Here is a 16,677-nt window from a genome sequence, read left to right as displayed (position 1 = left end):
TATATTTGTCTTCCATTGTCATCAGTACATAAAACAGTAGACTATCAACATGCAGACCTGTGTGCTTAATCGCAAATAAGACATTAAACTTTTGTAAAAAAAAAAAAAAATAATTACGTACTGTATTTTTTGTACGTGAAATCTGATAATTAGTGCATTTTTATTTTGTTTGTTTATTATATTTATCTTGGATAAATTGCGGGTTATCTTTAAACTGTAGTCTTCTTTCTATCCATGACTCTTTTACCATAAGACCACCTTACTACGAACTTACTTTCATGTCTGTCAGTTGCTTCTCCTTTTCAAAAAGGCAGGATTTTTCCACGACAAGTATATTTTTTCACTTTGCCCAGTTACCGCTGTCATTTTGGAGTCTTGTAAGGTTAATAGAATTTTTTTTCCAAGCCAGTGTAGATTAAACGTCATCAATGGCTGGGTCAGACACCTGCATTGTTTCGACTGTGCTATGCTTTTAAAAGCTTGGCATATTATTTCATAAACTAGATCAACAGTAGATTTTTCACAATTTTACACCTGATCTTCCTGGTATATTCCTTTGATTTGATGATCTATTTTGTTCAAAAATATTTTATGATGAAAGCTCTGAGTCCTTCAAAAAACAGCTGATAAAGTTATTTATTATGCTAAATCAATCTAATAATCACTTGAAATTCTTAGGTTCAGTAGGTATGAATAAATATGCAATGTAAATGTGATGCAATCAGGGAAGACAGAGACCTTTGATATTAAAATAAAAGGAAAAAAAAAATTGCCAGGACATGTAAATATCAATGTTATCAAACCGATAAGGCTTTTCTAGTCAGTGTAAACACTTCTGTAACATAACCTTTGAAGGTGAGGTGAGAAAAAGTAGGAAACTGGAGCTCCATACACACTACTGATATCACTTCTTTTCATTGCGATCATCACAGAGGGACAAGACACCAGTGTCACATCAGAGTAACACTGCGTATTTGGGCCTCAGGACATCTAAAGTTCACACACGATTAAGCATTTGTGTGTCTGTGTGTGTGTGTGTGTGTGTGTGGTCAGAGAGAGACAAAAAGAAAAAGATCAGATGTCTGGTATCTAACACACCTGTGTTTGAAGTCACATAAGAGACAAACCTTTGCTGTGTCACCTGCTTCCCTAAAGGCATTTACATACACATACATTCAAAAGGTTTGATATGAGGTTATAAATAAAAAAAAGCCTGTGGGTTTTCTTTGCTCTAGTTTAGTACTGTGGAAGTGCTTCATTACCTGTTTGGTTTTGTTAACTGGACTTAGAAGCAGAGAGTGTTGTACCTTTGTATCAGGGTTGAGTGGGCACGCTTTGGCATGGCCATAACAGATACACATCCCTCCAACTGAGATGTCCTTAATGGAATAATAATACTGAAGAGAAAAGAAAGAAAATGTGCAACATTTATGAGGGTGCATTGAGCATTGATTTTAGAAAAAGAAATGTGAAAGACCAAATGAGATGAAATCTTGCTATTTTGAAAAAAAGGAATAAAAAAAAGAAAAGAGAACAGAACATAAAAAGAGTTGTGCTTTTTTCTCTTACCCGTCTTGTCACAATGAAATCAATATCTTTGGGGTCCCTGAGTGTCAGAGTCATGAGGTCGGCGTTCAGCGTTCGTATTCGCTGGAAAACCAACCTGATGTAGCGGGCAGAGGTAAAGTTTAGCAGGGTTGGAGATGGGTCATCTGCACTGGGCCGCCCATTGATCAGAGATGTGTGGATCTATAATCAGAGGGATACGTGTACATATAGTGAATCGAGCCATGGTGCCAAGATTCAAAATAAAAGTTTCAGCTTCAACGCCTTGGTAAGTTGCAAATTCCTATAAAATAAATGACATCTGAGTTATCTGATATTTGATTAGCAAATACTTTTTACATCTATAATCTAAATTAGAAGTCGTCTGTTGCATGTGCTAGTATTTATTTATTTATTTATTTATTTATTTATTTATTTATTTATTTATTTATTATCCTAAATAAATCTCAGTAATGCTTTTACAAAATCATTGCAAATACTCCCTCCTACCCAAACTGTAAGATTCAAAGTGCAGAAAAATGATTTCAGAATAAAAACAGTTTGCTCACACTTCAGTTCAGGCTCCACTGATAACCTGCAAGCTTCACCGAACATGAAATTAAACATGGGAATGTGGGAGAGGCTGGGTATCTACCTAGTAGGCTGTCTGTCCAGATTATAGAATCGGTGGTCCGATCTTGTTCGAGACTTAAAATCTATCAAATAACTACACAAAATGTATTTTCTCTTTAAGTTTCTTCAGTAAAAAAACTTTTTATTCCCCTGTTTGTGACAGCGCAAGTGAAGTGTGTTGAATATTACAGTTTAGCTTCATTTTTTAAATAATCTGTAATGCTTCACCCCATACAGTATATGGTGATCAGTAAATGAAATAAAGTACTCTAGTCATCATTTTATTCTATAAAGAGTATAGGAGTGATCCAGTTTGGCTTCAAGGTACCTTAAATATTTAAACCTTTAAATTAAAGGCTATTTGACAGGTGGATAACCATTTTCAAATTTACACTGATACTTCATAATTGTTTAGCTCTTTAAACTATTTGTTATGCCTCCCCTAGGGGTTGACTGAGCTATTCAGGAAAGCTTTGATATGAGGAAACTTATGCTAGAATATAGTTGTAATGATCTTCAGAGAGCAGCTTAAGGTAAACCTGCTCAATTAGTTCACATCTACATATTTGTGTAAAAGTAGTTTTTCAACGTGAAAACTTTTCAAAAACAACACTAACTGATACAGAAACCAGGTCCAATTTAACACCGGTGTTTTGTAGAAAAGTGCACTCTTGCTGAGCTATGCACGTCCAGGGTTTCATGGTGACATGCACCAGTAACAATCACATATCAATAATGAAAACAGAGAAAATGACTGAATAATAAAATACAAAAATGGACAAAAGTGCAGGTACCCATAGTTTAATGAAAAAAACCCAAAGTGGTCACAGAAATAACTTGAATCTGAGAAAAATAAAATTAAATAAAAGTACTATTGAAAAAAACAAATAAAAGTCGGGCTTTTAACCCGTTGCTCAGCAGAATGATTTTAAAATATGAACACCTGAAACAGGCCTAGATGTTGATTGAAAAGACTAAAAATAATGTGGCTAAAGGTTGAATTAAGGTGTGTAAACTGGTTTGCATCACAGGTGTCTACAATTTTATAATCATGTAGTCGGCCTTTATATAGGGATAAAGGTAGTTTCTGCACTGTCTGTTTGCACAGTTTGTACATCACTCAACATGACCCAGAGGAAGAGAAGGAAGGATTCTCTCAGATGTTTAGAAAGACAATTATGGAAAAGCATATTAAAGGTTATAAGACAACCTCCAAGAACCTTGAAGATCTTGTGACTACAGTTGCACATTTAGAAATTTAAGATCCATGGGACAGTAGCCAATATTCCTGGAGCAAAATTAATGACAGATAAAAGAGACGGATAATATGAATAGTAACAAGAGAGCTCAGAAAACTTTCTAAAGAAATTGAAGGTAACTTCAGGCTGAAGGAATATAAGTCTTAGATCACATCATCCGATGTTGTTTGAGCCAAAGTGGACTTAATGGGAGATGACCAAAGAGGACACCATTGCTGAAAACAAATATTTAAAAAAATGCCAGAGTGAAAGTTGCAAAACTACATGTTGTGAAGGATTTATTTTTTTTACAGTTGGATCATCAAAATAAATGGTTCTAATTGTCAATCATTCTGGTGATTGTTTACGTAAGTCCCTCCTACGTGCTCATCTCAAGTTTGCTATCTTTTCCTTCAAATGCGCACCCTCAGACGTATATGTGTGGTGAGCTATGGTTTTAGCCAATAACCGCGGTTCTTCGAAAATGGCCAATGGTTGTAAGAGAAAAAGTGTCTATAACATGGGTGTCAAACTGGTTCCAGAAAGGGCCGGGTGGCTGTATGTTTTCTTTCCAACCAAGCAACAGCACGCCAGACTCCAGTCATCTCATCAAGTCATTATGCTCAGATTGGACTCACTTGATGAGATGACTGGAGTCTGGTGTGCTATTGCCTGGTTGGAAAGAAAACCTGCAGCCACACGGCCCTTTCTGGAACCAGTTTGACACCCCTAGTCTAGAAGAATAGTTGGATATGAGAAGAAGAGAAAGGCCTCAGAAGGGAGAAACAAGACCAGAGTGTTTTTGGGAGATTCTTATATGCAACAAGCGTTCACTGAAAGCACAGGTCAGGCTTCGAAAAGATGCCTCGGTTACGAAGTTTCTACTGGACAAATAAAGTTTGGCATGCTATTTGGAGAAATACGTTTAGCATCAAGTGGCTTCTGCACACTCTTGCGGACGTTCAATAGACAGCCCCTCTCGGGAGCGGGTAATGGGTTGTGCATGTGCATTTTTTTTAAGTGGACAGGGCAGTTCTTTTCAAATTTTCGGGAAAATCCTCCACTATACCTTTAATGGGTTCATTAAAGGTATAGACATAATTTTTGTCCAAGGCTGTTTCTTGAGTTTATTCTACATTTATTTAAATAATTCCATTGAAGCGTAATTGAAAAGCAATGTGTTACTTTCATTTGTTCATTTTCATAGAATTTGTATTTATTCTTCCTTTTGCCAGATTCAAGTTTTTTCTGTGACCATTGCTGGTTTTCTTTCATTGAACAAGGCGTAGCAACAATTCTGTCCACATGTGTCCTAGTACTGTAACAGTTCACCACTTTTCTACCAACTAGGGTTAAAGCTTTTGTCTTTAAAAATAATAGTTACACTGTAAAAAATGGTGTTGTGAATTCAAGGCAACAAAATGCAAACATTTTTTTGACATATTTCAACTTTTGCTTTCTGTTGTTGACTTTACTCAGGTTTATTATTTCAGACAAGAGTTCTTCCATCCTAAATGTTCTTTTTCCCCCAATTTAGAACAATCCATTACAGCTTAGCAAGAAATACTAGCATTATTTACAAAAAAAAAAGATGGCAGCCTTAAGACCTTAACTAGAAAATGTTTTTAAAATAGTTTTCAGCTCCTCAGGCAACAGAACACCGTAAACATGTTAAAACATCCGTACATGACAAACTTACTGCTAAACCTCTATTAAAGTACAGTTTATAAATAAAAATATTAATAAAAATCATAAAATGTTTTCCATCATAGTTTTAAATCAAAGCAACACAACAAGAAGAAAACAGCTGGATAAAATAGAGTAGAATTTCAAAACGTTGAGCTTTTCTACCTGTTACCCACATTTAAACCAGCCTGAAGGATGTTTTGCGTATGTTTCCCACACATAACCAGTAATCAAAAAGCAGCTACATTATAAGCAGGGTAGAGCTCTGATTGTCTGTCTGGCCATCTGTCTGTCTCTCTAATGTGGCCAAAGCAACATTTGGCATCTGTAAAAAAAAAAAAAAAAAAAAAAAACAAAAGCAAAGGAAGTCTCACAGTGTGTGTGGGTTTGTGTGTGTGTGTGTGCATGTCAAGGGGGAACACTTGATGGGTGTAAGCTGCACACTTGGAAGTAACGAAGAAGATAGTTATATGTGTGTGCTGTCGTGTGTGTGAGCATTGGGGTGACATTGCGAATGTGTGTGCGATGCAGTGACACATCGCCTACGACTCATTATGGTTTCACTGTGATCAGACGGCTAGGGAGCTGTCAACCCCACACACACACACACACACACACCTCCGTCGTTCCTTGCAGCTCTTGACATCTCCCAGCTTTACACCCCCTCTAGCGCTCCCCCGCAGGACACAAGCACGAACGTCACATACACAACTTGCACACATGTAAAATCCACACACACAGACTTTCATAAAAACATCAACAATTAGAAGCTTGTATACGCCACGAGAATGTGTGATTGGTTTGTTTCCTCTCTAGGTTGGTGTGTATGGGAAGGTGTTTGTGTGTTTTCCAGTCCTTTTTCTCTTCATTAATGTCAGTTACAGCCGGCTTGCTTCTCTGTTCATACTGGATGCAATCACACAAAGCTGATCAAAGCGGCATTGCAGTAAACACTGGTAAACTCAAGCTGTGGGAGTCTGCGCCTAGCAATTAAATAAATAAATAAAAGAATGAGACTTGTGTTATTGATTAAAATGTTTAAATGGTTGTGCACGTCATCAGAGCATCTTGTCTTCACATTCGCTTCTCAGTACATCCAATTACCTCCAATTAGCCACTAGTCAACCAGATTATCTGATACGTTGTAACCAGGGAGCTGTTTTCATGTTTGGTATGTTTTGTTTTTCTACCCTTTTTCTGGTGGACATTTATTTAAAATGTTTTCTGTATTTAAAGATCCAGCCTAACTAATACAATTTGAATAAACAGATTAAAATAATCAGGTATTGAATCAATAAAATATCCTAAACTCATATTCTTCACAAATATTTGTTAATACAACTAAATATTTTAATTGTATGCCAGTAGTATTTAATGAAGTAAAGACATATTTATGGTTATGTTAGGTTGGTTGTGTTATTTTCCAAGCATGTAACAACTACCAAAATTAAATGTTGGAGCTTAAAGGTATTGTGGAGGATTTTTTTTTTACCACTGCTTTTTGCTCCGTTGGTCATGTAACTCCTCCTCGTCTGCGCTGTGCCTGCGCCATCTTTATTACTAGTCGCCACTGTGGGGCAGTGTCAGCCGGCCGCTGTGACAGCAAATGCAAGACTGCTTTGGTAAGAGAGTTCTCCGTGCAAAGCATTCTGGGATGTATCTGCCTCTTCTAAGGCTTTTCTTGTTAGGAATCCAGTTTGTGTGGCCTGTTTGTGTGTCTCCATTTTCCACCAACAGGAGGTGCCCTGTCTTCGCTGTCCCTCCCTGCACACCTGCGGCTCATTGGATCATTATCTGGAGGAGTATTTGAGCAGTGGACTGTCACTACCTCGACGCCAGAGTGTTTGCCAGTTTTGGGAACACTAGCCAAGCTGAGTTTAGCTGAGTCTAATTTAAGCTTTCTTTCTCTGAGACTAATGTTCTTTGTCTTTGTTCTTTGGCAGGAAGATTTCCTATGTTACTGGATTCCTGGACCTTCTCCTCCCTGGAAGGAAAAACCGAGTTCACACTGGGCAGGGGAAAACCTCCAAATGTTCTGTTCAAGTACCCATCGGAAATCCGAGTGACAGTCCGCTTCATTACTCCTCCGGTATGCACTATTCTCTGGATTTACCACACAGACTGGATTCAAGGACTAACAAGGCCCACCTCAAACGTGAGTCCCAATCTTGCATAATCTAAGTGCTTCCAAGATTTCCACGGTCCCTGAACTGACCACTGAACTTCCCTTCTCACTTCCAGTTCCGGCTCACCAGCTCACTGAGTTTCAGATCCAACTCCTGTATTACTCCCTCAATAAACCTATTTAAACTTTTCCTTTGTTCTCTGAGTGGTTTCTCTGCATTTGGATCCGATTTGTAAAACTGATCATGACATTTCTTTTCTTCTCATACACTTCGTAGACACTTTTTCTCTTAAGACCCTCAGCCTTTTTCAAAGAACCACGGTGAAAAAGGTGAGCTTCAATGACTGTCTGAAACTGTAGCTCACCTGACATTTGCGGCTGAAAGTGCGCATTAAGAAAAAGATAGTGAGCACGTAGGATGGCCTTACGAAAACATATCACCAGAATGACTGAAAGTTAAGAGAACCACTTATTTAGATGATCCACCCGGAAAGAAAAGGCCGTCCTCTATACCTTAAAGGACATTCAGATGGTTATATCAATTGTAAATCCTGCTGCATTTTTAAATATATTTTTTTTTATTAGTTTGTTGTTGTGGGACTTACCTCTCCGTTCTCCAGAGGATGAATTTTTGAATAAAACGACGTGCAGATCACTTCATCATCTCTAGTGTAAGATGGAGGTCCTGTCCGCGGATTTATGTTGAACCTTGTCAGACACTCGGTGTCTGTGATGGCATAGTACTGCCAAGGTTCAAAAGTCACTCCATCTATTGAACGCTCCAAGATCCAATTACCTGTGGACAAAAACATTAATGATAAGATAGATCAACTAGACAACAAGAGAACGAGAAAACAATCAATACAAACAGTGATGGATGACTGAAACCACGGTTTAGGTCATGCTGATTATTATACATGGAAAATTGACAAAATGTTTAATTTCATATTTGTCAAAGCCTTATACCAACTGTTAACTCTTTGACTGATTGCATGAGAATTGAAGGGAGAACATTTAATGGAAAAGGTAAATAGATGAGATAAATAATAGATTGAACTGCACCAAGCAGCAAACATACAGTACGAAACTATTAAATCCATGTTGACCCTCTTCAAGCCTATTTCTGTCAGGAAAGATGGATATAACTAAATAAAACTCACATCTTGCACCTTAGCAGGACTCCAAGATTGTCAAACATTATTATTAATAAACTCTAAAGTAAAGGGATTAGTGATTTAATGGAAGCCTATTTCTTAATTTATGTTAATTCTTCTTCAGAGGATCATTTGCTCTCAAGGTTGTAATTAATAGATTTACTTGTTCATTAGACTAAGGCGGAAAATATGCAACCAAATATCCCTCTAATCACACACTTGGTTTTATTATCAAAGCCGTGAAACTTAAAATAGTCTACTGCCATCTTAATAAGAACCATAAAGACAAATCATACCTGGACGAGGAGAGTTGGCTGCCTTGATTATTATGTAAGCAACCTGGAAAACCTGGAAGAGAGAGAGAAGATAAATGATTACAATGCTACCCAAAGACAAGAAAGCATAGTTTTTGAACATTAGGTTTTTCCTTAAATATTCTAAAAATGAATAAAGACATTAATAGACAGTGTTTTGTTTTTCTTGAAAACATACATGGATAATAAATATTGGATTTTAACGTCAGGATTTTAACTTTTCTTTTCTTTTTTAAAAAGGAGGTCTAATAAAAGTTATACTTGGAAGTTATTTCAGGTACATGAAATCATAGGTAGTAAACAATTGAGCCACTTAATTTAAATAAACAGCATGCCTGCAACTTACACATGGTCAAACTAAGTTTTGGGGGGTCAGAAATTGATTAGGCCATAAAGAGGCCATGATGGACAACATTGTGGACAGCAAAGCTGAAGCTAATGGAAAGAATGACAATGACAATCCTTAAAATGTTTTTATGATTTTTTTTAAGCTGACGGTTACATTGTTTGCCATCAGTATAACTGCTTGAGATCTTTCTAGAGAAATCCTTTCCAGTTTGAACTCGAACCTATTTTTCATGGCTTAAAATATGACCAAATTTACCATAAATTACCGTAATACTATGTTCTTAAATATTTGCTGAATGCATAACAAATATTTGCAAACAAAACTAAAGAAGAGATTTGATTTATAAAATACAAATTCAGTATAAAAATAATCAAGAAATAACTGAGGTAATGGATTGTCATATTAAGTTTTTTTTTCTTTATTAGTATTTTCAAGCAAAAAACAAATAGAAGAAACTAACAGAAAAAGTCCGTGAGCATAGGTATTAACCCTTCCTCTAAGTCAGTAATTAGCTGAGTCAACATTTGTGGCAACAACAACCAGAAGTTGCTTGACACTTCTTGGTAATGGGATTTTCACATCTTGAGGCTAAACTCCATCTCCTTTATGTTGAATGGTTTTTCTTGTGAACAGCAGTCTTAAACTCTAAATTGCAGATCTTAATTATCTTGTGTTGACTTTATTTAAATAATTTAAGGCATGTTTTAAACCACTCAAGCTTTGCTTCAGCATACTGCTTAGCAGAGCCCCCCTCCCTTAACGATGAAAATGGAACGCTGTAAAAAAAAAAAAAAAAGCTTTTTCAACTAAACAAAGCTTTTTGATAGCCATATTAAAAGTGACAAGTTTAATCATCCTCGAATAACCAGAACACATCATAACAACAGTAACATTTAAAAATTGCAGTTTAAATAACACAACCCCTTCATCACAACACATATTATGGAAATCAAATAAGAACTGAATTCAAATTATGGTTCAGAGTCACAGCACCATGGGCAGAGCTGTTTGGTTAAAGTAGAGGCTACAATACATAGGATAACTTACTAAAATATGCATCTTAAAAAAACTTCTTCTATTTAAGCACATCTTCCTGTGAACAGATTTTTATCCATTTACTAAAGTTAAAAACAATGTTTAATACATTTTTAAAAAAGGAAATGTTTTTTTTTACCCATCTTTATTGTGTGAGAAAAAAAATCTCACTGTGTTCTTCAAGCCCACCCTCTAGAGGAAGCGTACGCACTTTGGGAATACTGTACCTGCTTTTAGCCATAGCCTTCCTTGAAGTTGAACTTCATTCTGTGCTAAATCAGATAGACCCATAGGTTTTTATATCAAAAATATCCCTGCATTCAGCATCATGCATCCTTAATTCAACTTTAGACGGAGTCCAACACCCTGATGCAGAAACCCATCCCCATAGCATGACACCGCCACCACTTGTTTCACTGTGAGGCATGTGAGAACACTTGAAACATACTTAATTACTTCTAACACCAAGTAATGTGTTGTTGTTGTTGTTTTTTTTGTTTTTTTCTGGTTGCTGTTCCATAAACACACCAGTCAATTATTGATCATTAATGATTAGTGTTTTTTTTTAATTGAACAAGGACCAAGAAAATCCAATCTGATCCTATTAGATGTTTAAAATTGCCTATATCCACCAGAATACCAAGTGACTCCGGATTGGAGTTCAGTGAAATTACTGAACATTTTTTCTATTGATATTAATCAGGTGTCTATTGTGATATTCACTGATTTATTGCCTAGCCCGAGGTTAAAGTCTGGACAGAGGTTGACAATCCATGTAAGTAAATAATGACTCATGCTCCACGAACCTCTCATTCACAATTTGAGCCCAATGAATTTTAGCTTTTTTATCTGTGAATATGACTATGCTATTAGGGAAGATAAAACATTGATGGAATATCTTGGTAATCGGCTGAGCTTGGATCAGACCAACTACAGCAACCCCAAATCATAGCAATTTCCCTGAAGGTTGTTACAGTAGACTCAAGAGATTAAGGCTGCATCAATTTACAAGCCTCTTCTGTTACCCTGATACACCCATCACACTGGAACAGGTTAATGCTGGACTCAGCAGACCCTCAGTTCCTTATGCCTCCTAGCATTTTATACCATTTCTTCCTATTTGTCTTAGAGATTGGTGGTTTTCTTAAGGCTACACAGCTGTTTAGACCCAATTTCTTAAGTTCTCTTCACATTGTGCTTGTGGAATTACGTACTTTCACTATTGAACGTTGATTTTCTTCTTGAGACTAGAATTTCAAAAAAAATGGTAAAAAACCAATGATACTGAATACTTCCACAAGGTACTGTATAACGATTAAATAAGGAACTAACTGATTTCACTGGCATTTATCTTTGAAATAACCATCTTTTCAAACTGTCAAATCTTAAACCAATTTCTCATAGCAGATGTTAAGTTCAGCAATATTTTATTTACTTATGCATATAAATGGGGGGTGAATTATAACACCTAAATTCTACCTCAGTCTTTTTTTTACAATCAGAAAAAAAAACCAGAGGCACAGAAAACCATCTTACAAACTCAAGACAATGAAAGTGAGAAGACAAGTAAAACCTAATTGAATGTAAAGTATGTGTATGAAGAGATAAAAGGAAAACCAACAGGCAAACAAAACCAAAGATTATATACAAGTCAACTTTTGATCGGACTCCATGTCTCTCCTTGTAACCACCCTCTTTTTCCTGCACATTTTTTTTCTTTGCAGCCACATTTTTTTCTTCTGATGATGTAGGAAGCAGTTTCATATTGCAGCAATTAGAATAGAGAGAAACCACAGTGTGTGTTTGTCTATGTGTGAGAAAATATCTTTTGGGGTAACCTTATACCAGTCATTCAAGCCACTTACAAAGAGTCGCTGTTACCAGAATACAGCATGTGTGTGTTGAAGGACAAAGAGAGTGAATGTGTATCTGAGCGACACTTTGATAGATCCAAGCAACTCTTGCAGTTTTACCCTGATAAACCGAGTCAAATCATACAGTGTATATGTTTGTATGTGGGATTTATTTTTTGACTGGGTGGGGGCTTTTCAGTGAGTCACATTCTGGGTTTTGATCAGATGTAGATCAAACGAGAAATTCTTCTGCCTCCGAAGCTCAACACAGCGTCAACAAATAAAATGGCTGATAACTGTCCTGCTGAAGATCACAAGGATGGCAGATAAAGTCACTTCAAGTCAGCATATTTACTGACAGTTTAGAGATTTAATTTGAGATTCTGCCAGAATAAAATTTAATTGGCCAGACTGCAATCCTTTTTTTTTTTTTTTAAATGTGTTTTCTTTTAAGATGTTCCCCTTTTTTGCAAAAGACGTACAAGTTCACAGCAGCAGGGTGCCTGGGAGTTTCATCAGGTTTAGTTAAAGGCCATGTAACATCCATGCACAATAAAATAAACATCAACAAAATCACTAAGCGGAGGAAGAGTTTTATACAAAAGGTACAAGTTTTAATAGTTCTAGTAAAATGATGATGCTGAAAGGCAAATACAGCAACCTTACAGTTATTATCCATATATATTAAAGCAGTTAAATAACGGCAACTATGTTAAAAAACTGTTTGGAAAAAAGGTAACAGTAAAAATTTCACTTTAACATGTTGCTTGATGATGTAGAGATTACACACTTTCCTGTGTGTTTTGTGAGCATTGCAGCACATGAATGAGTAAAACATGATGATGAATTGTCGAACATGATGAAAAATCCCATTAACCTAATGGGTTCAACTCAGACTTTCATTATTGAACTGAATGGTACTGTTTTTGAGCAGTTGATATTTTTTAAATATTTGATTGAAATATATATATATATATATATATATTTTTTTACAGCCGTTGAATCTTAACATCTCTCTTTTAAATTTAAATAGTTTAATTTAAATAGTTTTTGAGCCATCAACAAGCTTCTGATGCCTAGCCCATGATGTCAGTCTCTCAAGGAAAAGAGAGAGGTTAAATACTTCAGAAACATCTCACCATGATTTAAACCTAACAGGAATTGGAAAGTATTCATAGGTGTCAAAAGTATATGTTTTTATTACTCAAGTAAAAGTATAAATCCTACTGTTTAACATTTTTTATACTCAGCTTAAGCTTTTTACTCAAGTAAAAGTGAAAAAGTAACACTTAAAGTATAAAAGTGAAAGTAATGCAGGACGAAAATGTTAAGGAAATATGCTTTAAACCATATACTGGTTACTGTACACCTTTTTAAAGGAATATTTTTCTTCAATTCTAGATGATAACTTCCTTATACTTAATTTCCAGTGTTAAATAGTGTTAAATTTAACTTTTCATCATCTTGAAAAACTATTTATTTTGGTACATGGCGAACAAGAGGTTAAATACTTCAGAAACATCTCAGTACAGAGTACAGAGTGCAGTACAGAGTTCAACCACAAAAACAATGTCTGACTGAAACCAATTATTTTTATGTAACTATGGTAAAACTTGCTTAAATGAAACAAAACTAACAAGTCTTTATGTAAGGAGCAGAACGTAGAGATAACTGCAAAAAATCTAAGGAGTAGCAGTAAAAAGGTGTCTAAGGAAAGTAAAGTATGAATAGCGAAAATTTCTACTACAGTAAGGTAAAGTATTTGCACTTTGTTACTGTCCACCTCTGAAAAAAATAGATGACTGGCCAGCTCTAAAGAAGACTTTTAACTATGCTCATTTTGATCTTCAAATCTGCAGATTTCTCTGTTGATTTTTACCCACATTTCTGCCTTAAATAAATCCTGCCTTGGAGGTTGAAAGACGTTTCCTTTCATGGTATTTGCTATCTAATATGCTATGTTGACTGTGCCCTCATATTGTAACGTTGTGTGAAGGTTTTTAGAAGCACAAAATGCAGAGATGGAAGCTGAGGTGGTTTCTTGCAAATTTAACAAATAATCGTAACAACTGAAGCATAAATCCAATAATAACTAATCAATGAACACAGGAACCAGAACAAAGGGGAACACATGAGTTAAGGAGGCAATGAAGATAATCCAGCAAATAGTAACTCAAGAAGAGGAGTATATATGCCAAACAGAACAAAGAATGGAGTAATCAACTGTTTGGAAGCAGGTGTGGACAGAAGGACCTAGAAGGTGGCAAAGGAGACTGACACAAGAGGGCAACAGAATTTAAACAAGAAATACATAAGGACTCAAATACAGCCAGAAAACAACTAGAATGACACAAAATGGAAATAAAACCAACAAAAAAAGACAACTTAAACAGAACCGAAAAGGGCAGAACCATGACCCGTGGAAAGAGATTTCCCCATAACTCAAATTTTTACTTTATGACAAAGGCTGGCAACATTTAAGTACTGTAAATGTGATTTCTTACTTTAATTTTTGTAATAAATTAAAGATGGTTTCAAAAATCTCACTCTCACATTATCATGATGCGGCATTGTTTGTAACATTTCGAGGAAATAGATTCAATCAATACCATGCGCAACATGGCTGTAATATATAGTAACTAAGTAAGGAAAATTGCAATGATTTAGATACTTTCTGGATGCTATTTATAGATATGGTCCTGTATGAATTTGAGGATTTTCCAGATGATTATGTAGATGTCTGACTGGGATGGCAATGGGGCCCTCTCACTAAAGTACTTACACATCAAAAGCATAAAATTATTCACACACAGTTTAAACATTTGGGGGTTTATATCTCTTCAACATGATAGCCACATGAACAGTAGACCAGCTTTTTGGGAACACTCAAGCAAAACCATGCAAATAAGCATATTTAGTGCCATATAAATCCATTACAGGCTTACATCCAGAATGGTTGGGTTCTCTACAATTAGACAGAGTGATTCATTTTGTCTCAGTTTGCTTTGGACACAGTTACAGAGGTTTAACTTAACAGCTGGTGTTTACAGGTCACTCAAACGGAAACGTTTTAAAATTCTCTCTGGCTCAACAAACTGACATCGACTTCCAACTCCAGATTGCACTTTCCAGCACAACTTTCACGCAAGAGAACAAAAGCCCAATTAAGGGGGAGCAGAATCTGTATATGATTAAGGAAACAAAGTTGTTTTTGGTAGGATTCAGGTGCAAATACAAAGATGCAATGTTTTAGTGTCACAGCTGGACATTACATCAGAGCAATGAAACTGGTATGCAGGCACATTAAAATTAACGGCCACCTCAAATGATATGTGGTATTATCTCACTGGACTAATAAAGTAGGTGCTGGCACAGTTATTTTGTGTGTGGATCATCTGGAATCACTGTCCACTGCAAAATGAAATGCATACAGACAGAAAATCTACACATTACCATCTCAGTGTCTTTTAGCTGACAGAGAAAAGGAAAAAAAGAGAGAACATTTATTTAAAATACTGTAAAGCTGTAGCTAAACAGTAGACACAAAATGCACTTATAGAGGAAGAACAAGCTTTTGAATTGTTTAATGGTAAAAGGTTGTTTTTCTCTACTCTTATATAGGTACTGTGTGTTAAGAATATGTGAATCTGCTTCTGTCGATACTGCTGAAAAAGCTTTTTAAAAGTAAATATGATAAATGTAGACTTTCATTGCTCATAAACTGGTTTTTAATTTAGCATTTAAAGCTTTCAATTTCTTTTTAGCAAGCAAATAACACCAGATGCTTCACTTTTTCCCACGCAAGCTACACTGCAACAATAAACCTACAAAGTGAAATTTGCTGCAGCAGATGCTTAGTTAACGGTGTTTCTGTCGGACACTTTATTTTCTTGCAACAAAAGTAAATGAAGCAGAAGGAAAATGATGTGGTTTTATTTTTTGTTTTGTTTCGTAAAAAAAAAAAAACAAGAAAAAAAAAATCGGATAAGCAGGTCAGTTTGGCACTTCACAAAGCTTAACTTTATGGGCAAATGGACCAATAATTCTGCTGTTCAAAGAATGTTATACAAAGTCATCTTAGCAGTTGGCCAAAAGCTGCTTAGAATAAATACTGAATGACTAATACTGTACACATACAAACATATTGCCTCTCTGAAGCATGGTGGTAGTAGTGTAATGGTTGGCAGATGCCATCTTCAGAAGAGACAGAGAAGACAAGATGAATAGAACTAAATACAGGATAAGTGAATCTTGAAGGAGAGAACTCATCACAAGTTGCAATAGATCAGAAAATGAGTATTTTTAACAATATTGTGTCAAAGCTAAAGCCTTTACTCACATGGCAAAATATATGGTTCATTCATTCAAAGATTAAATTGGATCGCTAATGGATATTGGCCGATACCCTCAGCCCAGGTATCGGATTAGATCAGAAATAACTGGATTTAACTGTTAAACACTGGTTTACACCAAACCTTATCAGAGCTGAATTCTTTCGTGTAGTTTGATGAGTATGGACAAGGGTCATTTACATTTTAAAAAATTCTAAATCTATTTTGAGTGAACTTTAGCATGGTATAGTGAGCTTTAACCATATGAAACATAATTTCTTATCAAGAAAATTCTGGCTAGTGAAAATACTGAGTGGCTATTAACTTTAGTAACCCAGCAGCCACGGTGACCTGTGAGCAAAACGTTTAATGTCTAGCCCTGACTGTTAGTGTTAAAAACAAAACACAATTTCA

At 35.8% G+C, this 16,677-nt stretch overlaps 1 protein-coding gene across 9 annotated transcripts in view; it reads right to left on the bottom strand.

Moving 5' to 3' along the window:
- Positions 1–16,677, bottom strand: part of lama2 (laminin subunit alpha 2) — a 224,090-nt gene that overhangs the window by 139,834 nt on the left and 67,579 nt on the right. For all 9 annotated transcript variants that reach the window (XM_015369189.1, XM_015369209.1, XM_015369194.1 and 6 more), the window contains exons 4-7: positions 8,678–8,729; positions 7,833–8,023; positions 1,570–1,749; positions 1,308–1,397 (exon numbers count right to left, since the gene is read on the bottom strand). In XM_015369189.1, coding sequence (XP_015224675.1) covers positions 1,308–1,397; positions 1,570–1,749; positions 7,833–8,023; positions 8,678–8,729 — 513 coding nt within the window. The remainder of the gene's footprint in view (positions 1–1,307; positions 1,398–1,569; positions 1,750–7,832; positions 8,024–8,677; positions 8,730–16,677) is intronic.

This window comes from Cyprinodon variegatus, unplaced genomic scaffold, assembly GCF_000732505.1.
Source record: "Cyprinodon variegatus isolate N-32 unplaced genomic scaffold, C_variegatus-1.0 Scaffold37, whole genome shotgun sequence".
NCBI classification, from domain to species: domain Eukaryota; kingdom Metazoa; phylum Chordata; class Actinopteri; order Cyprinodontiformes; family Cyprinodontidae; genus Cyprinodon; species Cyprinodon variegatus.
Note: the sequence above shows the minus strand (reverse complement) of the source record. Positions and strands in the feature narration are given on the sequence as shown.